Raw genomic sequence first — 23,563 nt, forward strand, 5'->3', positions numbered from 1 at the left:
TCCGCCTGAGTCAGGTGTGTGTAGGCCTCATTCAGGTTGGGACTGTGGCCCAAGGGGAGAAGCTGTCTACTCACCCCTCCCTGCACCATCATCTGACCTGAAATGAACCTTCTTCCAGGAGCTGGTATTTGCTGCATTGGGGAAACTTGTGTGCAGCCATCAGTAGGCTTTTGCGTTTCCCCAACGAGGCAAAGAGCAGCTTCCTCTAGGGACCGTTTCATGTTGAGAGAGTAGTGTGGTGGGAAGAGGCTTAAGCCCCTTCTCCCTGTGAATGGTGGTCCTGATTGGAATCAAGCTTGAACGCACCTGCACAGTATGTTCCCAGCGAGGAACGCCCAGGGTCACATCCAGTAGAGGGCCCTTAAGGTAGGCATGAGGGGCCTATTGGACTTGGGAATCAGCCGCAAGAGTCTTGGGCCTGGTTTCTGTGCTGTTCTGTCCTCAGTACTAGAAGCAGGAACTGTGGGCCACCCAGGTTCTGGCAACAGGCTGTTTAGGCATACCTAAGCTCTTTCCAAAGGCAATTGGAGTGGCCTATCATAGAGATGACAGTCTTATAATCTCTCTGGTGGGGTTCAGTCCCAGCTTTCCAGAGTCTTTCATAAACCAAGGCCCTGGGAGTGGGACAGGCCATTGTAGCCAGAATTAATCCTTTGTTGCCAGGCTAGCCCCATCTCATTGGATGCTGAAAGCCCAACAGGGTCAGCCCTGGTCAGTATTGGGGTGGGAAACCACCAAGGAAGTCCAGGGTTGCTGTGCAGGGGCAAGTAATGGCAAACCAAAATCCAGCGTTGCTGGTCCGAGGAAACTACCTGTTTCTCTCTTGCCATGAGGGGTTGCCATACACCGTCTGGGACTTGACGGCATTTTCCACCATACGTCCAGGCTCCAGGTCCTAAGTTCAGCTTATGCAATCGCATTGAAGTGTTTCCCACTCTGAGAAACGGCTCTCCTTGCCCCATAAAACCAGCTGCTTTGTGCATAGACAGAAGGACCTCTACAACTCCATCACAGAGGATATTGGCGCTGGGAGGGAAGGGGGAGGTGACTCCAGTTGCTCCACAGAGGAGAGGGATGTGGAAGGATATACAAGAGTTCTCTCCTCCCACTCTTGCTCCTCCAGGGGCCAGAACTGCACCTCAGTGCAAGGGCAAGTGTCCACCTTGTTGCGCGTCTGTCCCCAGATGGTGGGCTGCATCTTTTTTTGGGTGTTTGGTGGCAGAAGTTACCTTGAAGGATATAAAACTCTCTCGTTCTCTTCTCTCTCCCTTCCCCGCCCTCGCCCCCCCGTTTCAGACTGTGTCAGGATAGGCTGTAACCCCAGTAAGTTGACAATTCTTTTTTTCTTTCTTTCTTTCTCGTTTGCTCCTCTCTTCTACTTGCTCTTTGAATCCTGTGGTTTGCGTCTTGCATTTCTGAAGACGAAGGGGCATGTCTGTGTGTGTGTCTGTCGGTGTCCGAAGGAGAATGAAACCAGAGGGGAAGGGTTGAAGTTACAGCAGGAGGGGTGCAAGGGAGGACTAGCGGGCCAGCAGTCAAATGGGCTCTGTGTCCAGCTCCTAGAATAGAAAGGGGCCGTAGTACGGCTTCCTTCAGTCCTTTAAAGCAGCACTCAGGATTCACAGTGGCTTCACACCAATGAGAGTGTAGGCATGATACACTCCCTTCTCCCATTTTGGTGGCTTAAAAACATAGCATCAATGTCAGCCCCTGAAACCAGCATTCTTGGGTTCTCTTTATAACACCCTTGAGGGGAGTCACACCATTTTGGCTTTCCGTACCTCAGTTTCCTCTTTTGTAAGGGGTTGTGGGAGGTCAGGAAGTACATATAATCCCTGGAGCACTGAGACAAGAGTTTCTCAGGGAACCAATGGCTTAGTGCAAGGGTGGCCAATGGTAGCTCTCCAGATGTTTTTTGCCTACAACTCCCATCAGCCCCAGCTAGCATGGCCAATGGCTGGGGCTGATGGGAGTTGTAGGCAAAAAAAAACATCTAGAGAGCTACCATTGGCCACCCCTGGCTTCGTGCTTTTTAAGTAGAGGGGAACACTCTGTGGAGCAGAGAATGTTTTTGGAGGTATATAGCCTAGGAGCAGCTGGAGAAGAAGACACCCCACCCGGCTGCCGAACATCTGCATGAAAAATCACCGACAGCTACAGAAACGAAGCCTCGACCTACAGCTCGGAGAAGGCTGAGTTCCCTCTTGCCACAGGGGTGGGTTGGCTGTTTTGAACTCAGCCTGGTTCATGATGGGAGGCTGTGGGGGGAGAAAGGGGTGACAGTGGAGGGGCATGGGGGAGCAAAAGGACATAGCACTTGGCATTCATGCCCACTTGCAGCTGACTTAACAAAGCATCCACATACTACACCAGTTTCAAACCAGTTTAACTACTGTGGTTCACCCCTGAGAGAAGAGCTTCAGACACACACACACATAGGCATTTTGGGGGCAGTGTGTTTTCTGAAGGGGTGTTAGCGCGAAAGAGTGCCCAGTCCCTTTTGAGAGTGAGGATCCCTAAAGCAGGGCTCCAAATTTCTCTGGGAGCACACCTCAGGGCCTCCCTGGCTGCCCCAACAAAGCCCAGCTAGGCTGGAACTCTCCGTTTGTTCAAGGATAAAATGTTTCTCTCTCCCACCTGTTTGCAAAGCAGAAGGTGGGGAAATGATTGAAAATCAACTGCGTCCAAGTTGTCGACAGAAAATGTGCAGTTGTATTCCTTTCCACAATACAGGAGGTGCCAGGGACAAGCCATCACTGGGGCATTTTCCTTGACATGCTTTTATAAGTCTGTTTACATCTCTGCAAGTTGGACAAGGTGGGGCAGTTATCAGTTCAGCCTCCGTCTCCCAAGAAGACAACCAAACGCCTCTTACAGTATCTTCTTGTCACCAATCACACACACTTCCAATCCACTTTCAGTGCACTTTCCAAGTGGATTTTATTTTGTGAACTGGCAAAATCCAGTTGGAAAGCGCACAGAAAGTAGATTGGAAGTGCATTATTTTGAGTGTGTGTGTGATTGCAGTCATGGACGGAAACTCTTCCTTGCCACTCTGTGACAGCTCTCAATCCCCAAATAATCCACTGTGGCCTAACCACACTACAGCAGGTAGGTGCCACTTGCATTCCACAGGGGCCTTAGAGACAAAAGGAGGATTTCACATCCTTCTACGCAGCACCCATTTCTTTATCAAGCCCTGCAAATGCTGGGTCTGCTCTTCACTTGATACGACAGAACACCATGGTTGTGAAGCTCTTCATTTTCACAGACTGGGGGTGTAACGTCCCTGCTTGGAGCCCCTGACTTTTCAAACAAAATCAGCCTTCTGTGGCATTTCATCTACAAACAACATGTTTTACTGAGTCCCCCGTGGAGTACAGTGGGAGTCCCCAGCGTGGCACCTCTTGAGTGCCACACCTCCCACTAACAGCTTTCTTGACCACCTAGCAAGTGTTTTTAGAAAATGGTGGGTCTTTTGGCCATCAGAGCTTCTGACTGACCACTGGAGATCTGATTAGCTGTGCAGATTTTCAGACAATTGCTTCCACAGCAGCTGCCACAGCAGCACAAGGATCCCCTTGCTATGTGACACAAGAGCTCCACCTCCCATGGCTGCCATGTTGTGGCTGTACCTACCACACAGTCTCAGAATTCCAAGTATCCACAAAAAGGTTGGGGACCCCTGGAGTATACAGTTTCTCAGGCTCTATTCCCCCTTCCCCACGGAGGCACAAGGACGCTCCAGTCTTTCCTGACTTTCTCCATCCCAAGTTTCATGCTGATTCCTCTCTGAGAAGCAGCAAGATGGCAGCCCTGCGTACCCAGTGGCAAGCTTCCCAGTGCCAAAATGAATTCCTTGTTATCAGGGATCCCTGGCAGTCCACTCTGATCCTGGGCAGTCTGTCCCTCCTTCCCAGTGAGCCGGCAGGTAGGTGTGAGGCTGCCAAGATGCCAATGCCACACTCCAGTGATCTGCCACCATGGAAGACCAGAGAAGCGCCTTTTGCAGCTGCAGGTGAGTTCCATCCCAAGCCAGCAGCCTGTGCAATGGAGAGCAGGTCCAGAAGGTGGGGGGGGGGAGAGGAAACTGAGGCCTACGGAATGGGGTGGGGCTCCCAAGGCCACGTCATGAGAGAGCAGCTGGGATCTAGGAGACCAGATGCTGATGCTATGGTTTTTGAAGACATTTGCAGTGATAAAAATCAATACATTAATCATCTGGCAGAAATCACCTCTCTGCTGTCAAGACAACATGCCAAACGATATTACAACTGTGCCAATTACTGCAAGCTGGATTGCGGAACCAAATTTGAAAGATACATCTGGAGGAAAGGACCCAGGCATCCTAGACCTCAGATTGTACCCTTCCCAGGGGCTTCCCTTGTAAAAAAGAGTCTGAGGCTCCAGTACCTTTTTGCATAGAAATCTAAAAATACATTTGTGCTGATAGTGACAGAAGGCATTCTGTGCATGTTTAGTGGAACTCTTGAGCTTTGCTACCCTCAACAGAACCCAGCTCTGTTGATGTCTAGCTGAGATTAATCCCCACTGTCTTTACTATTCTCTCTGGTTTGGCCAGTCTTGGCTCTTTTTCCTTCTGGGAGCTGGGGAGAGAACCCGGGGGGTCCTCGCGTTGGGATCTGGCTGCATCTTGGGGTAGTTTATAGATAGTTTATAAACCCTCAAGAGTTTGGGGTAGTTTATAAATAATGGTCCAGTGTCCAAACTATTAGCCAATTGGTAGGGCAGGGGGGACTGGAGTAGAAGTTAGATATGATCATACGATCTTTTGGGGTGGGAATGGAGAGAGATGTGGGGTGCATTAAGGATCTGGGTGGGTCTGCTTAAGGATGCCAACCTCCAGGTGTGACCTTGAGATCTGGAATGGTAAAACTGATCCCAGATGACAGACCAGTCCTGCCTGAGAAAATGGCTGCTTTGGAGGGACGTCTCAGTGTCATTATGTCTTGCTGGGGCCCCTGCCCTCCTCACATTGCACCCTCCCTAAGCTCCATCCCCAAATCTATTAAGTATTTCCTAACACAGGAAGGGGCAGCCCTAGAAGGCCCCTTGAAGAGGCGGGGCCCAGGAACTTAATAAAGCCCAAGGCCTCTAAGAGGATCCAGCCCGGAGAGCAGCAAAATAAATTGTGCTGAGGGGCTTTCCATCACTGGCTCAAGACAAGAGTGAGAAACCCTGAGATGTTCTGTGTGGCTTGAGTATTCAGCAGCCATCCTGATTATTAGAAGCTCAGTGTAATGCTAGGTCCAGTATCCAAAAAGATACAGTATCCAATATCTGTGGGTTAGTCTGGGGGTGGGGAGGCATCCATGTTGTGACAGTCACGGAGAAGCTTAGATCCAGATTGGTAGCTGTCCTAGTCTATCTGTAGTAGCAGAAAAGAGTAAGACTCCAGTAGTACTTTAAGAACTAATAAAATTTGTGATAGGGTAGGAGTTTTCATAAGTCACTTCTCACCTTTTCAGGTACCCGAATATCAAGAAGTGAGCAGGAGCTCACGAAAACTCATACCTTACCACAAATTTGTGTTAGTCTTTATGGAAAAGCTTGTTTCGTTAGAGGTGCCCTTTCTCATGGGGAACTGCAATGCCCGTGTATTTCCACGAGGCGGCAGGCTCTTTCTTTAAAATAGGCCGAGGATGTTTCCTGCCACCAGGTGGCAGCGCATGCATTCTGGGTGTCTCCCCCTATCAAGATTTCGCTGCCGGGTGGCAGCGTGTGCTTTTGGAAGTTGCTGCCGCAATCTGGAAATCCAGGAGCGGTCTCACCTCACAGTTCCCACTTGGAAAGCTCTGCTTTTGTTCTTCACAAAGAGGGAGGATGGGGGTCGCAAACAACGGGTTACAGGATAAAAATTTATAATTCTACACTAAAAGGCATTCTTCGCACCTCCGATATCATAAATGCAAAAGGTAGGGAATCTAAGCGTTTACGCATATCCCCTCTAATTAAGTATTTCCCCCTTCTTCCCAAAACGCACATGCGTTCATTCAGACGGGGGCTCCCTGTGAACTTTCAGAGGCACCCTCTTCTCTTTTGTTTGTTCCCCAGCTTATTTGGAGTTCAGAGGGGCCAGGTTATCCCCTGTGAAAGCTCTATGGTTATTTTAATGCCCCCCTCAAAAAAAAAAAAAAACCCTCCACCTATGCGCGCCTGCAGAATCGAGGCGGATCTGCCATTTCACTTACCAGGAAAGTTCTTGGTGGGTCCGCTGTCCTGGAGGGGACTCCGGGGCCTGCACTGAGTAGAGCCCGCACTCCGGCGGCACTCCAGGAATCGCTTGGCTTCAGTTCTCACAATACAAGCGTCAGCTTACCAGTTGGGGTTTCCCAGCACGCCCCCAGAGGCAATGGGGGAGCTGAGGCCCAAGTGTGGGGCGCTGCTGCTGTCGGGGTCTGAGTTGAGCGGTCCCCGCGCCGCTGACTCTTCTTGCACTTCTGTTCAGTGCAGCTTGTTCCTGGGCCGTTTGAACTTCCCAGTGGGCCCCTGCACGAAACGTACAGCACATTCATTTGCATGTGGAAGCAAAAAATAGCCTGAATCGATCCCTCGCGTTCACACCATTGATGCCCTTCGTCGTCTGCAAATTTAAGCCGCAGCAAAATAATCAGGCTGTTGTGGCCCTCTGGGGTTTGGACTGGGGGCCTCCCCGGGCGCTGTTCTCCCTTCGCCTCGGAGTGAAGGCAGCTGGGCTCCGTTCTGTGAGCCAGAGGGCTCTCACCCCCTTTGCCTGGGAGAGGGAAGAGGCCTTTGGGGAGAGGGGCTTGCAGCAGTGGAGCCCGGATGCGGCCTGGAGAGATGGGGCCGTGCAACAGGGTGGGTGCTCATTGAGAGGGGGAGCAAAGGATCTTGCGAAAGGGGGTCTGGTGCTGGGGCTGCAGCCTTGCTTGTGGGGTCTTTCTGTGAGATGCTCTTCTGGGGAGGGGGGGGGGAGATAAATTCTTCGCACCCAGAGCACCAGCCCCGCCCCTGACACCTTGGTCCTGCGCCCCCTGTTGCAGGTAAAGGCCCCGAGACCCTTTTTGCTGGCCAGAAACTCAACGACAACGAATGGCACACGGTCCGCGTGGTCAGGCGGGGAAAGAACTTGCAGCTCTCGGTGGACAACGTCACTGTGGAAGGTAAATGCTTCAGGGCTGCTGGCTGGGCCTGAGGGGCTTCAGAGCTCGGGGAGGGGGGGAGAGGAAGAAGGAGAAGCTTTGTGGGAAGGATCTGGCTCCTTTTCTTGGAGGAATCCAGTGTCCCTGGACCCCTGAAAGCGCTTTACCAGCTAGTGGCTACAGTACCCAGATCGGGGCAGGCTCACACCGTCAAGGTAGCACGTCCTTATAGTTCTCTCATCTTCCACTAGGTGGCAGTCTACCCTTGCAACACAATGATCGCCCACTAGGCGGCAGTCTGCCCACAAAATTCTTCAATTCCTCAGGTTGGCAGCTGCGGGTGGGGGAGAGTTTGGCAAATAAACTGAATTCTGGGCTGTGCGTATAGAGCTCAGAGGAGATGGGTGGCGGATGGTTTCAGTAATGGGAGGGGGGTACGGGTCTTGAGATTTAGGAAGAACGGGCTTGGGGAAGTGGAGTAGCACACAGCTGCAGGGCTTCTGAACCCTGGATTTGGAAGGAGTTATTTCCCCCCCCCCGCCCATCACTGTAGCTGGAGACATTTTTGCCTTGGCCCCCTGCCCCCCTCCCCTCCCCGCAGCCCAGCCTGGCTCTATTTTAACAGTGCCCCCCTCCCCTTGTGCTTGGTCCAAGCAGGGCAAATGGCAGGGGCCCACACCCGCCTGGAATTCCACAACATCGAGACGGGCATCATGACGGAGCGGCGCTTCATCTCGGTGGTGCCCTCCAACTTCATCGGCCACCTGAGCAGCCTGGTCTTCAACGGCCTGCCCTACATGGACTTGTGCAAGAACGGGGACATCAGCTATTGCGAGCTCAACGCCCGCTTCGGCCTCCGCAGCATCATCGCCGACCCGGTCACTTTCAAGAGCAAAGCCAGCTACCTGGCGCTGGCCACCCTCCAAGCCTACGCCTCCATGCACCTCTTCTTCCAGTTCAAGACCACGGCCACCGACGGGCTCATCCTCTTCAACAGCGGCAACGGCAACGACTTCATTGTGGTGGAGCTCGTGAAGGGGTGAGGCGTCTGCAGGCCGTGCTGCCTCCTGAGCCATAGAGCCCTACCCAGGGGTGGGATTCGAGCAGGAGCTCCTCTGCATATTAGGCCACCCACCCCTGATGTGGCCAATCCTCCTGGAGCTTACAAGGCTTTTTTTTGTAAGCTCTTGGAGGACATCAGGAGTGTGTGGCCTCAGGGCTTTTTCTGAGCAGGAACGCAGTTCCGCCAGGCTTGGTGTCAGGGGGTGTGGCCTGATACACAAATCAATTCCTGCTGGGCTTTTTCTACAAAAACATGTAAAATAATGGTGATGTCAGGAGTGTGGCCTAATATGCAAATGAGTTCCTGCTGGGCTTTTTCTACAAAAAAAAGCCCTGTGTGGCCTAATATGCAAAGGAGCTCCTGCTAGAATTCCATCCCTGGCCTTACCCCTATCCCAGCCTGTAGCCCCCCCTGCTGGTGCGGATGACCCTGCCCACTTCCCAGCCGGGGAAGTCGTGAGCCACCCCCGATAGGCCTGCTCTGCAGCATAATTGGTACAACTCTGATGCCTCATGTGCTTGCCTCACACTCTCCCAGCCATCCTGCTTACCTTCTGCGTCCCTCCCCAATTCAGCCACCTCTCGCCTTCAGAAGCACCAGCGTTACCTCTGCCTCACCTAGGGTTGCCACCCTCCTGGTGCCACCTGGAGATGCCTGCCAGTCAAAGAACTCTGTAGCCGTAGTGGTACGAAGGGAGTCGTGGGGATCATTTAACACAGAACTCTCCATCAGTGTTCCCTTTGGGGTGGGGCCACGGCTGTTAAACTGCTTTGCAAACATTTCAGAGGACATAATTTTTTTGCAAACTGATGTGATGATCCTGGCAGAGGGCCAGAATCCCACTTAGACACAAAAACTGGAGAACTGATAGGTCCCTCATCACCCTTGTCATAGTTGTGATGGATTTCCTTAAGCCACTTCCGCAGAAGCAGGTGGTTAGATAAAGCGGGAGGGGGGTCTACAGTTTCCTTGGCAGGGAAGCCCATCCACTTGTGGCCTGCCAGGCTGAAAGTAGCCTTCCAGCCATAGATCGTCTTCCCACCTGGGGCTGGGTGTATCACATGTTACCTGGCTGAATAGGTGTCAATTATTGGACGTCGTGTCCTTGACACCAGCTTGGGGCAAGAGGTCAGAGGTTCTCCACCCTCCTTGGAACGGACTGCACATCTAATAGCCCACCAGGATGAATTTTGGCCTCCTCCCCTTGTCCACTCTCTCTTTTGGTAGTGCTGGGCAAGCAACAGGCAGACGCTTATTTGCGTGAAACGTATACTAGCCAACTTTCTTCCTTACAAAGCTCAGGGTGGCTTATCATGTAAACAAAGTGCATAAAATCGAGTACACAAAAATGCATATAACTGAAATTTAAAACCACCCTTTAGGACAACTTTAATCAAAAGCAGTCCTAAATAGAATGGTCTTCAGCTGCCTCCTAAAAATCTGAATTGTGGGGGTCAGGCGCACCTTCCTGAAGAGGCATTTCCATAACCGTGGGGCTGTCACTGAAAAGGCCCTTTCTCATGTACCTGCCAAATGAGCATCTCATGATTAATGGGGCAGTCGGGCGGGCTTCTGCCTGAAAACTTAATGAAGACATGAGATATGGGGCATGGCTTGGTGGAGTAATGCAGGCTTAACATAGAGCAGAGATTGGCAAACTCTTGACAAGAATATTGAACTGGGGTGTGTGTTTGTGTGTATAAGTGCCTTCACATCGCTTCCAGATTATGGTGACCCTCGGGTGGAATTCTAGCAGGAGCTCCTTTGCATATTAGGCCACACACCCCTGATGTAGTCAGTCCTCCAAGAGCTTTCAAAAAGAGCCTTGTAAGCTCCTGGAGGATTGACTACATCAGGGTGTGTGGCTTAATATGCAAAGGAGCTCCTGCTAGAATTCCACCCCCGATGGCCCTATGAATTAGACGCATCATTGGGTTTTCAGGTATGAAATGATCAGAAGTGGTTTACCATTGTCGTCTTCTGCACAGTACTAACCAGGGTTAGCTGAAGTGTCACTGCCGTTGTCTAAATTAAATTGGTGCTTTTTTCTGCACATGCAAAGTGGTTTTCCAGCCAAGGGGCTGAGGCCAGCCTGTGTGGTGCTGGTGACACCGTTTGGGGCTCAGCTTGCTCCCAGTGTCTTGCCAGGTACTACTCTCATTCCTCCCCTCTGCGTACGCCCTCCTTGTGTTGGCCAGCACACCCTTTTCCTCATAAGAACATAAACAAAGCACACACAACTCTTGCAACTTCATCGTTCCCCCGAAACACCCCTTCTCTAGTCTCTTAGAAGCAGCCGCAGTTCTCTTCATTATCTTAATTTTCTTAATAATGGCTTAATTTTTCATCTTCATTTTCTTAATTATTGCTTAAGCTTCATTTTTAATGGCGCCCGATATCCCTCGCCAAATGTCCCTCTGCCCCCAGTGTACAGGGAAGGTCAGATTTCCTATCTCCTTCACTGTGACTATCCACTACAGTGACTGCCCACTACTTTAAAATTGATTTACACCCTTGATTTATACCTTGCCTTTCTCCCCAATGGAGACCTAAAAGGGCTTAAGTTATTCTCTTTCCTTGTGAGGACAGAGTGTGAATGGCCCCAAGTTTATCCAGGAAGCTTCCATGGCAGGGTGGGGATCCGAACCTGGGTCTTCAACCACTACACCAACTCTCCATTGATGTGTTATTTATAATCTTGATAGATTTTTCAAAACGATCTTGGGAGGTAGATGACTCTTCCTGTGTTACAAATTTAAAAAGGTAAAGGTAGTCCCCTCTGCAAGCACCAGTCATTTTCAACTCTGGGATGACGTTGCTTTCACAACATTTTCACGGCAGACTTTTTACGGGGTGGTTTGCCATTGCCTTCCCCAGTTAGAAAGGAGCTAAAACGTAGGGAAACAGCTACTGTCTCAAAACCACCCAGTGAGGTTATAACAGATGTGAGACTTCACCCCTTTTCCCCTGTCCTGCACCGCCACCTCTATGGTCCATTCTCCTGGCATGTGATGAAGGGGATTTGGGCTCTCAAAAGCTCATACATCAAAAATCTTGTTGGTTTCTAACTGCACCTGGATTTGAATCTAGCTGTTTGGTATAGTGGTTAAGAGCAGTGGACTCTCATCTGGGAGAACCAGGTTTGATTCCCCACTCCTCCACTTGCAGCTGCTGGAATGGCCTTGGGTCAGCCAGGGCTCTCGCAGAGCTGTCCTTGAAAGGGCAGCTTCTAGGAGAGTGCTCTCAGCCTCACTACTTCACAGGGTGTTGTGAGGAGGGGAAGGGAAGGAGATTGTAAGCTGCTCTGAGACTCCCAAGATTCAGAGTGAAGGGCAGGGTATAAATCCAGTCTCCTCCTTCTCTTCTTCTGCCTCTTCCTGTTCTTCCTCCTCCCCTGCCTCTTCAGCAGATGTGGCCCCTGAAACGACACTTCTCTAGCCATCAGAAACATTGGGGCATTCTCTGCCATGGGGAGTCCACGGCAGCTGCCCTGGCCCCCATGCTGCAGGGGAGCATGCTGGGAGTCCCCAGTGTCCCTCAGCCAGTTACTGCAGCTGCTACTCTGAAGACCCTGCTATTGCAGTGTCCCCCGCGCAGTGTAATGCTCAGTGTCAGGGGGGCATGCTTCTAGCAGTTCCCACAGATCCTCAAGCTGCAGTTGTTTGGCCAGAGTTTCCCCTCATCTGAAAGGTTTAAACTCCGGCTGATTCCCATGTTTGGTAACTTCCACCCTCTTCTTCTCCTTTGGATTACCTTTTCCTGAAGCATGCGGCTTGGCTGGATTGCTCAAGTCACCTACTTCTCTTGCCCCTGTATGCAAGCGGGTACAGGGACAGGTCTGCCTTGAGGACGGTTGGGGAGGAGACAGGCTGGATGGCCATTTGATCTTTCTTTTGGCCCGTCTGCAGGTACATCCATTACGTCTTTGACCTGGGCAATGGGCCTTCGCTGATGAAGGGCAACTCGGAGAAGCCAGTCAATGACAACCAGTGGCACAACGTCATTGTCTCTCGTGACACCAACAACGTGCACACGCTGAAGATCGACTCCCGCACCGTCACACAGCACTCCAATGGCGCCCGCAACCTGGACCTCAAGGGTGAGTTGGTACCCCCCCCCCCCCCTTGTCTTTGCCTCTCTTCCTGGGGTCATCTTGGGTCAGAGCTCTCTAGGGTTGCCAGGTCTGACTCAGGAAATATCTGGGGACTTTGGGGGTGGAGCCAGAAGATATTGAGGGTGGAGCCAGGAGCAAGGTGACAAAGGGAGTTCTGGCAATCACATTCCTTTTAAATGCCTTCCTTCCATTGGAAATAAAGGAGGATGGGGGCACCTTTTGGGGGGTCTCATAGAATTGAACTCTCTTTTTGAAACTTGCCGGGGAGGGGGGGGGGTTTGAAAAGACGCACAAGATGTTATGTTGAAAATTTGGTGCCTCTGCCTCAAAAAACAGCCGCCCAGAGCCCCAGATACCCACAGATCGATTCTCCTATAGAGTATAATGGAGTGCTCTGCAATTTCCCTCCCCCCCCCTGCATTTTCTGATAACCCCGAAGGGGGGGAGGGCCTCCAAAGCAGGGGATCCCCTTCCCCCAACTGGGGATTTGCAACCCTAGGCGTTAACTAGGCTTCCAAACCGAAGGCCACATTGGTTGCAATTCCCCAAAGTTAACACTAGGGGGCATGTGGCTGCCAAGATCACACTGGGTTGGGAGGGACGAGTTTCGATTGACCCTTGTTGACAACACAATCCCATCTTTTTAAACCGGGCCTTTTGTTTTTGATGTGCATGGTGTGCGGCTCTCCAGTCTGAGATCTCTGGACGAGGCTGCTTAGAAATTGAAGAGAACAGCCTCCGGCTAACAACATCCACTCTGACCTGCCCTGGGACAGGCTGCCTGGGCGCGTGCTTCTCTGCCTTGATCTGTGCAAATCAGGCTCTCGCCTCCCCCCCCCCCGCCCCAGGGCTGCAGTGTTGGCACAGGGCCCAGCCTCACCTGTCGCTTCTCATTGCTACAGCTTCTGCTGCCCTTCACCTTTCCCTCCTGCCGCTTGCTTGCTCTCTTGGGAGGCTTCTGGGGTCGCATTTTGGCCCTCTTCCAAACTGACCATGTGGTTACATCCTGTTCCTCACTGTGCCTGGAACTCAGCACATGGAGTCTTCGGGGGCACACTCGTTGTCGGTGACACTGGTCCCCACAAGATCATTTTTTCTTTATCCATTTGGGGGTGGGGGGATCTCAGGTTTCTTCCAGAAGTGCAGGAACTTCTTTGGAGTTTGGGTAGAGTAAACCTGTCTTGCCTGAGTAATCCATGCATTGGTCACCTCCAGGTTTGACTACTGCAATTCACTCTACTTGGGGCTACCTCTGAGACTGACCCAGAAATTATAACTGGTCCAGAATGCAGCAGTGTGGGTTCTTACTGGAGTCCCACTGATACCACACATCCAACTGGTGCTCCACCAGCTGCATTGGCTCCAGGTTGAATACCAGATCCGGTTCAAAGTTTTGGTACTAACATTTAAAGCCTTAAACTGTTGGGGAACAGTGTATCTGTGGAAGCACCTCTCCTGATATACCCCCCAAAGAGCATTAGGCTCTGAGGAGATGAACCTTATGGTGATCCCTGGCCCGAAAGGTCTGGCTACTTTTGTGGGTCCTCTTGTGGATCAAAAACTGGCTGAGTAATAGGAAGCAGAGAGTGAGTATAAATGGGCAGTCTTCGCAGTGGAGGACGGTAAGCAGTGGGGTGCCGCAGGGCTCGGTACTGGGTCCCATGCTCTTTAACTTGTTCATAAATGATTTAGAGTTGGGAGTGAGCAGTGAAGTGGCCAAGTTTGCAGATGACACTAAATTGTTCAGGGTGGTGAGAACCAGAGAGGATTGTGAGGAACTCCAAAGGGATCTGTTGAGGCTGGGTGAGTGGGCATCAACGTGGCAAATGAGGTTCAATGTGGCCAAGTGCAAAGTAATGCACATTGGGGCCAAGAATCCCAGCTACAAATACAAGTTGATGGGGTGTGAACTGGCAGAGACTGACCAAGAGAGAGATCTTGGGGTCATGGTAGATAACTCACTGAAAATGTCAAGACAGTGTGCGTTTGCAATAAAAAAGGCCAACGCCATGCTGGGAATTATTAGGAAGGGAATTGAAAACAAATCAGCCAGTATCATAATGCCCCTGTATAAATCGATGGTGCGGTCTCATTTGGAGTACTGTGTGCAGTTCTGGTCGCCACACCTCAAAAAGGATATTATAGCATTGGAGAAAGTCCAGAGAAGGGCAACTAGAATGATTAAAGGGCTGGAGCACTTTCCCTATGAAGAAAGGTTGAAACGCTTGGGACTCTTTAGCTTGGAGAAACGTTGACTGCGGGGTGACATGATAGAGGTTTACAAGATAATGCATGGGATGGAGAAAGTAGAGAAAGAAGTACTTTTCTCCCTTTCTCACAATACAAGAACTCGTGGGCATTCGATGAAATTGCTGAGCAGACAGGTTAAAACGGATAAAAGGAAGTACTTCTTCACCCAAAGGGTGATTAACATGTGGAATTCACTGCCACAGGAGGTGGTGGCGGCCACAAGTATAGCCACCTTCAAGAAGGGTTTAGATAAAAATATGGAGCACAGGTCCACCAGTGGCTATTAGCCACAGTGTATGTGTGTATATAAATTTTTTTGCCACTGTGTGACACAGAGTGTTGGACTTGATGGGCCGTTGGCCTGATCCAACATGGCTTCTCTTATGTTCTTATGTTCTTACTTTCCCCCACCTCACCCTCCATCTTGTTCTGTCCTGAAGGCTGAATGTGGAGTAGGAAGTGCTCCAGAAGAGAACAGTCGTTTTGACACTCTTTTCCTGAGTTATCTCAGGGGATACAAAGGCTACTGTAGCTCACAAGCGACCTGTTGGAGGTCCTTGCTGTGGAGCATTTAAAGGAGGAGCTAATGCAGAGGTGGATTGACTCAGTCAGGGAAGCCCCAGCCCTCAGTTTATAAGACCTGAACAAGGCTGTTAATGAGGTCCCTAATCCCTAGGGATGCCATAAGTTGGAAGTGATTGAGGGCACTGAACATGCACGAGAATGCAGAGACTACCTCTGAGCATACTTCCTTCATGAGCGATTATATTGGGACGCTTGCATTTACATGCTGTTTCCTGGCAGCGAGATGCCTCCAATGCACCTCACAGAAGCCTGCCATACAAGCTGCAAGATAAAGAATGAACCAAAAATGAAGGCTGGAGGGGGGGAATCTCCTCAGATAAATTTTAGCTTTAGAGCCAGTTTGGTGTAGTGGTTAAGTGTGCGGACTCTTATCTGGGAGAACCGGGTTTGATTCCCCACTCCTCCACTTGCACCTGCTAGCATGGCCTTGGGTCAGCCATAGCTCTGGCAGAGGTTGTCCTTGAAAGGGCAGCTGCTGTGAGAGCCCTCTCCAGCCCCACCCACCTCACAGGGTGTCTGCTGTGGGGGAGGAAGGTAAAGGAGATTGTGAGCCGCTCTGAGACTCTTCGGAGTGGAGGGCGGGATATAAACCCAATATCTTCTTCTTAATTTATTTAAAACATGTATTTGTCATGTTTCTCAAGGTGACTTACAAGGCATAAAAAACAATGACCATAAAGAATACAGAAAAGGCCATAACTTAAAAATCAGGACTGCCAATAAAGAGAAAATCTGGATTAGTCAAATGCTGATTTGACCCAACAGGCTTGAGGGAGGCTTTGCTCTGCCCTCATCTTCTGCCAGACGCAGATCTGCACCTGATTGAGTCCTTGTCCCAAATGCTGTCCGTGGGATTCATCTGCTGCATTCCAAGAACTGTGACATGGGACAGCACTGGGGGCTCTCCAGTACTCCAAGCATCCACCTGCTCCCGGACACTACCTGTGCAACTCTTAATACTGCAAGCAGATTGCAAAAAGCTCCACAGAGCAGTCTACTTTTTATATCTTACCTCCTGCAATGATCAGATTCTTCTTTGTTCATGCTACAAAAATAAATGTTCATGCGTTTCTTGTTAAAAAGCTAAAGATTAGAAAAAAATAAGCACAAGAAGTAGAGCACCTGTCACCAGGTAGCCGTTCAATATTTAGATGTTCCGTTCACCTTTTTTGGGGAGGGACTGGGGGGGCTTTTTCATGTCTTGGCAATCCTTCAGTTGATGGAACCTGATCCAACTTCGTCTCCTTTCACTTGTGCCCAGGACTACCCAGGTGGCTCTCTGGGCATTAGAGAGGCTCCCCTCCATGGGCTCTGATGCCTTTCTTCCTTCCCGCAGGGGAGCTGTACATCGGAGGCCTCAGCAAAAACATGTTCAACAACCTGCCTAAGCTGGTGGCCTCGCGGGATGGCTTCCAGGGCTGCCTGGCCTCCGTGGACCTCAACGGCCGACTCCCAGACCTCATCGCTGACGCCCTGCACCGGATCGGGCAGGTTGAGAGGGGCTGTGATGGTAAGAGAGGGGGGGATGCTGTCCTAAAGTGATCAGGGATAAGGAACAATACAAAGAGAAGCTAATGGGGGGGGGGTTTCAAGTGGCCAGGTTCCCCTGGTCACTGGGAGGAGCTTGGGGGTGGGGTAGGGTGGCCAGATTCAAATTGGGAAACTCGTGGAGATTTGGGGATGGAGTACCGGAAGAACAGCAACATCAGTGGGGTACAATGCCATGCAGTCCAAAGCAGTGTTCACTTTAAGCTGAGTTAGTGCAAGCTAGATCAGAGTTTTTTAGCCTCCGGCACATGCATTTTTGTCTTCGCTCAGGAAAAGTGGCCCAGAGCAAACCAATTTATGCAGTAGCCAAATCACTTGCTCACAACTTTAATGCCAGTAGCTCACAAAGTAGAATTTTTGCTCACAAGACTCCACAGCTTAGAAAGAGCATTGGTCCAGAGCATCCATTTTCTCCAGGGGATCTGACCTCTGTAGTCTGGAGATGAGTTGTAGTTCCGGGGGATCCCCAGGTCCCCCCCTGGAGGCTGGATTTGGAGCACAAAAAGGGTTGAATCCTGTCTTCCCTTTTCCCCCATCCCTGTTATTTCTGCTTTCCAAATTCCCCCTTCTAACCAGTGTTGGGAATCTCTTATCTATGGCTATGTGAATCATATTGCATTGAGATTCTTTAGGGACTAGGCCCAATTAGATTGACTACATTTATTTTGAATACAGGCTTTTAAAAAAATTGGTGGCACTTGGGATGTGTCCATGCAACTTTAGTGCCTACAGGGCAATTATTGATTTGACCACTTCATTTTAAACTGAGCTAGAACTTATTTTTTTGCCAACATACTTCACCAATTATCAGTAGGAGGCAGTTTAATGACCCTGTCAATGTATTATACAGTGGAAATAGTATATCTTGGTTTTCCAAAGCCAAGATCTCTAAGGAGTTATTGAAGGGGCTCAGTCCAACCATATATTGTGTTTATTTGTCTAATATTTACTGTATATGTGTGTGTGTTTAGGAATCAGTGCCATCCTTTAGAGACCACTGAAAAAAGTCTATTTAGTTGATATGTGTTTGGTTTACATGATTTTTTATCATCGTATTTTTTACTTTGGACTATATGGTACATATTTTTAACCTAGTATCCATCCATCGTCCGTCTGTCCGTCCATCCATCATCTATCTATCTATCTATCTATCTATCTATCTATCTATCTATCTATCTATCTATCTATCTATCTATCTATCTATCTATCTATCTATCTTCATCATCATCATCATCATCATCATCATCTCCTTTGTATATATTAAAGCAGAATTGTTCTACTAGAATTATATGTTTTCTTATAATAGATGTTATCTGATTTTCAACCTTTTGGGGTTTCTCATTTGATCTGTTGGTTGTAGGCTTATTACTCCCTGTTTTGGCTCAGATTTCATGAAGGCTACCTGGCCCAGGTCACAAGGGAAGAGCCAGCATCTAAAGTTGGCAGCTGGTGCAACAGTGCTAAGTCTGGGCAAAACATTCTTTACAACCTGCCCCAGAGCTCTGTACCAGCTGTAGCTTCTGACACTGTCTCCAGGGGCAGCCCTGGACAGTGATATTTGCAGCAGTCCATGCTGGAGGTTCCCAGCCTCTGAAGGTTTTATTTATTTATTTATTTATTTATTTATTTATTTATTTATTTATTTACCTTAAATTTCTATCCCGCCCTCTCTGCAAGCGGACTCAGGGCGGCTAACAGTCATACTTCAGTTTCTGTGGACAAATTCCAGAAGGGGAACTACTGGCTTCTCTCTCGAAGTTGACACTGTATTATTAGTATTGTACAATGCAATCAAGTTTAACTGGCTGTGCTCCTTCTTCAAATTAGTACTCTTATTATTACTATCAGGACAGGAATCAGTAAAGGAAAGGTCTAGATAAAGCTGGCTGAAACCTCTCTGTCCCTTTTTTGCTGTCCTTCCCCCACACTCCAGGTCCCAGCACCACCTGCACGGAGGATTCCTGCGCCAACCAGGGCGTCTGCCTTCAGCAATGGGACGGCTACACATGTGATTGCACCATGACCTCGTATGGTGGCCCAGTGTGCAATGACCGTGAGTAGTGGGAAGATCGGGGTGTGTGTGTGTGTGCAGAAAAAGGCATATAACTAGAGGGTTCATGCACCCTGAGTACTTGGGGGCCCTGAAGGCAAGGCCTTGGGAGTACCAGTACCAGATTATGGGCCCCAGGGAACATGAGTAAGGCTGGTTCCTTTTGGTGGATTCTCTTCCACTGGAGATCAAGGAGGGGTGCTCATGTTTGGGAGTTCTCTTGGTCGCCTGGTTCCAGAAGGAAGGTCTTTCCTGGTCTGAGTCACAGTGTGGCAGGTGGTCTCACTGCTCCTAAAAGATCCTCAGAACCTAAGCGAGATTGCTTGCTTGACATCAGAGCAGCAAGGAAAACGTGGATTCTGCTCTGTGAGTGTACCCGTCATGGGCTTCCGAAGGACTGCTGTCCCTGTGGCCAGCTCAGCCTGAACCAGAGGAAAACCAAATGCAAGTGAAGCCAAGGATATGCTGACCAAACCATACCAGCTTCAGAGTTAAGAATTTCATTGATAAACTAGTATTTCTGTATGGTTACATTCCCTGAATGCACGGTTCTGCATATGTCATGGAAATGACTTTAACTCAGATGTCTTATCTATCTTCTTCCAAAGTCAGAGTCTATGTGTAGACCATGATAGTGGTGCGCTGTTGGAGGGGGGGCTAAGTACCCATGGTAGAGACTCCCTTCCTTTACAGAAAAATTGGAACGCCCCCCCTGCCCCCCGTCCCCTTATAGATCTGTAGTGTAGCCTCATTTTGAATACTGCTAATTCTTCTGGTTGCCAGATCTCAAAAAGGCTATTGCAGAGCTGGGAAAACATACAGAAGAGGGCAACCAGATTGGAGCACCTTTTGTCTATAAAGAATAGCTAAAATGTCTGGGACCTTTCAGTTTAGAAAAACAAGACAACCAAAGGGGGAGACATGATAGAGGTTTACAACAACTTCCATAGGGCATTGAGAGCTTTTTCTCCTTCTCCCGTGACTCCAGAACTTGGGGCAGCCAACAGTGTTGATGGGCAAGAGCAGGGCTTTTTTGGTAGCAGGAACTCCTTTGTATATTAGGCCACACACCTCTTACGTAGCCAATCCAAAAGCTTACAGGGCTCTTCTTACAGGGCCTACTGTAAGCTCTTGGAGGATTGGCTACATCAGGATGTGTGGCCTAATATGCAAAGGAGCTCCTGCTACAAAAAAGAAACTCTGGGCAAGAGATTCAGGATGGACAAAAGGAAGTACTTCCTTTTTTGGGCTTCACTGCCACTGGATGCAGAGACTGCTGGGATCATAGGCGATTAGACAAATTCTTCTTCCATGGAGGAGAGTTCCATCAGGGGCTAGGCTACCAGCCAGAGTGGCTAAAAGAAGCCTCTACATCTGGAAGTAGGAAACCTCAATACAAGTGGTGGTAGGAGGCAGGGTTGGGAAGGTCTTGGCCTCTGTGCCCTTTTTGTTGACTCTCCAGGGCATATTGGCAGACCATGGTACGGAAGAGGATGCTGGACTCGATGTACCACTGGTCTGATCCGATCCAGCAGCACTCTTCTTCTGTCCCTGCAAGCTTCCAGCGGATGAAGGTTGTGCATTCCCATTTCTCTGAAGCCCCTGAGGATTCTCCCAGGCAGCTGAGAACAGATGTGGGACAGAGAAGCAATTGTGAAGGGAGCAGGTCTGGGGGCGGGGGGGAGGGATTGGCCTCTGAGGATCCACAGCATCTGGCACTGTGGCATGCACCCTCTGAGCTGCCCCTTCCCTGAAATAAGCATGAGTAGAGGGGGAAATCGGACAGCAAGGACACTTGCTCTTTTGGCACATATTCCCACAAGGCTACACGCTGAACGGATGGCAAGGGGAGGGAGGATTTGGCTCCCCTGTGAATTTGCGTGGCTCCTTCTTGTGATACAATTAATAATCCCTGTGGATTGTTAATTAGGGAAGGGGCCGTAGCTCAGCAACAGAGTACTTGCTTTGCATGCAGAAGCTCCCAGTTCCCTTCCCCTGGCATCTCTAGTTAAAAGCATCTCAGGCAGAAGGTCTAGGAAAGTCCTTTTGCTATTTGGAACTTTGGAGAGCGGCTGCCAGTCAGAGCCTGGGGGGGGGAACCCTCATCCTGACTCAGTAGAAGGCAGTTTCAGATGGTTTGCTAGGAATGCAAAGTTTGGGCTGTGAATCCACTTGATTTGGATGCTTGACCAGAGTTTTCCACCAGTGTTTGAGGGCATCGTGTCTCACCTGTCTGGGGATAGGTATTATTTTTGTCTGTGGGACTGACAGGTGCTCCAGCACCCTGCCTTGGGCCCTGGCCTGGTTCCATCAGGGCGGGGAGTGGAAATGCAGGAGCATGGGGAAGAGGGCCCCACATTCTGTCCCAGTCCCCAATATCCCACACGAAGGATGTGGCCAGAGTGGAAAGACTTGGGGTGGCAAGCTCAAGAATGAGGAATTGGGGGTGGTGGTGGTGAGAGGAGTTAAATTCCGTGGGGAAGGAAACCATCAAGAAAGGAAGTCAAAGTTGACTCTTCTGAAAGACCGGATGCTATTCCCGGAGGAAGAGAGAGAGCAGTTGTAGTGGTGAAGAGCGTGGACTCTAATCTGAGAACTGGGTTGGATTCCCCACTCTTCCACATGCAGCCAGCTGGGTGACCTTGGGTCAGCCACAGTCCTTTCAGAGCTCTCTCAACCCTGTGTACCTCACAGTGTGTATGTTCTGGGGGAAAAGAAGAGATGAAAATTGTAAGCCACTCCAAGACTCTTTGGGGTAATTACAGGTGGGGTATAAAACCAACTACTCCTCTTCCTCCTCCTCCTGCTCTTCCTTCTCCTTTGGCATTGCAGGCAGAGTAGGAGCAGAGGGCCAGGGAGGAGGAAAGCAGCTAACTTTCTTGAGAGCAGCTGAGCAAGGGAGTGATCTGGTCCTGGAGTCCCGCAGCTCTTCCTCTGTCCTTGGTGTTTCTCCAGCAAGGATGCTGGGGGCGGGTGAAGCATCTGGCCCATCTCCAGGCAAGAAGGAGACCCATCTCCTTCTATGGTTCTGCCGGTCCTCCACAAAGAGCCTTCAGCTGGCTGGTGCCTCTGCAAGATGGGAGGCCCAGAAAGGGCTCCCTGGGAAGGGCAGGAAGGACAAAGGGAGGGGAGACAGCTCCCTCTCTGGCAGGAAGAGAGCCATATTTCTTCAATATGGTTTTTATCTTGACAGTCTCCTTTGCTCTGTTTTTAACACACAGTTGCCTCCCTACCATGCCAGGGGATTATGGTGAGAGAAGGCTTTCCTAGCACTCCCCAGGGAAAGAGGAAAGAACTTCCCATTAGCGTTCTTGGGTCTCCCAAGGCAGGGCTGCTCTCTGGGATTCTTAAGTGGGGTTCATGGGTCTGTAGCTCATCAGGCCTTAGCCTCACCCAGAACCTTTCCCTGGCTCAGTTTTGGAAGCAAGACAAGAGTGCATCAGAGCATGTGCAAGAGGGCCTTCCCTTCTCTACCAATCAGTGACCACAATCATCCCCTCACACACTTTGCAGTCAGGGAAAGCAGGTCCAAAAGGCATCACACGCTGGGAGGAGGGAATCCTAGCATCTCTCGGCTCTGCCCCACAAGGTATACTTGTACCTCCCCCCCTTTGCCTTCGGGTGGTGGAAAGTGCTGTCAAGTTGCAGGCGACTTATGGTGACCTCATAGGGTTTTTAAAGCAAAAGATGGCCAGAGGCGTTTTGCCATTGCCTGCATCTGCATAGTGACCCCATTTTCCTTCGCAGTCACCTGTCCAAGTACTAACCACAGCCAATCGTGCTTAGCTTTCAAGATCTGATGAGATCAGACTAGCCTGAGCCATCCCGGACGAGTCCAGGGAGAGGAAGTTAGTTAGGAATGAGTCTTCCAAGGACTACCTGAGCTGGCCTGGCAGGTGAGCGTGGACATTTGTCCCTAAAGATTTGCCTCAGTAAATCAGAGCAAACATCCATCAAGTCCTAAGTTCTTGCCTTGGCCTGGATAGCCTAGGCAAGCCTGATCTTGTCAGATCATGGAAGCTAAGCAGGGCCAATCCTGGCTAGTACTTGGAATACCAGGACTAGGAGGCAGAGGTGGGCTTTATCAAGCCACTTCTCTGAATGTTGTCCATGCCTCAGAAGTTACCATGTCTTCCAGGCATGCATCTACCCACACCCCCCACACACAGTTTTTAAAAGGAATTCCAGTGTTCTCCTTCCACCAATGGCTTTTCACTCCCCAACCTCTTGTACTTAGAGGATTCCTTTTCAGCTGTATCACAGCCAATAGCCAGACCTGCATGGTGCTGTTTACAACAAGCGGGCATTTCATTTCTGTTCCACTCGCTTTCCTTTAGAAAACAAAAGGGCATCTGGGGATTCAAAGCAGGAGCGATTGCCCAGGGCAGCTCCAGACAGAACGGCATGAAGAACTTCTTCAGGGACATTTTCCTGCTGACTCACAGTCCCACCCAGAGAGGACTGCAGCCTCCCAGGAAGTCAAGGACACTTATCCAGAGTGTGCTTTTTTGGAGGGGTGAATCACAAGACTGTCCTAGAGCAGAGGCTGCTGGGTTGGGATGGCTCAGATCACCTTCTGTGAACAAACAGCAGAGGCTCAGGGCTGGTAAAAGGTGCTAAGCAGCAGGGCAAAGGTTACCCTCACCCCACAATCGCTGCACCTCCCCACCGCTGGGAAAAGCTGTTAAGGGGCCCAGACCACTGGCTGGGGAGAAGGTGGGCCTCACTCATGGGAGGGAGCTGCGCCCTCTGCTTTAGTTCACGGGAGGAGACTGGTCTTCCCTTCCATGGCGAAGGGCACTTCTTCCCAAAAGCAGCTGCTTCTCAGT

General features: G+C 50.2%; 1 protein-coding gene across 7 annotated transcripts in view; it reads left to right on the forward strand.

Moving 5' to 3' along the window:
* The window catches only part of NRXN2 (neurexin 2), a 468,353-nt gene that overhangs the window by 253,689 nt on the left and 191,101 nt on the right, over positions 1-23,563 (forward strand). For 4 of the 7 annotated variants that reach the window (XM_060252583.1, XM_060252591.1, XM_060252565.1 and 1 more), the window contains exons 8-13: positions 1,297-1,323; positions 7,026-7,145; positions 7,779-8,163; positions 12,096-12,286; positions 16,473-16,646; positions 18,618-18,737. In XM_060252583.1, coding sequence (XP_060108566.1) covers positions 1,297-1,323; positions 7,026-7,145; positions 7,779-8,163; positions 12,096-12,286; positions 16,473-16,646; positions 18,618-18,737 — 1,017 coding nt within the window. The remainder of the gene's footprint in view (positions 1-1,296; positions 1,324-7,025; positions 7,146-7,778; positions 8,164-12,095; positions 12,287-16,472; positions 16,647-18,617; positions 18,738-23,563) is intronic. The other 3 variants (XM_060252607.1, XM_060252573.1, XM_060252558.1) reach the window with 2 other exon arrangements.

This window comes from Heteronotia binoei, chromosome 1, assembly GCF_032191835.1.
Source record: "Heteronotia binoei isolate CCM8104 ecotype False Entrance Well chromosome 1, APGP_CSIRO_Hbin_v1, whole genome shotgun sequence".
In the NCBI taxonomy this organism is placed as follows: domain Eukaryota; kingdom Metazoa; phylum Chordata; class Lepidosauria; order Squamata; family Gekkonidae; genus Heteronotia; species Heteronotia binoei.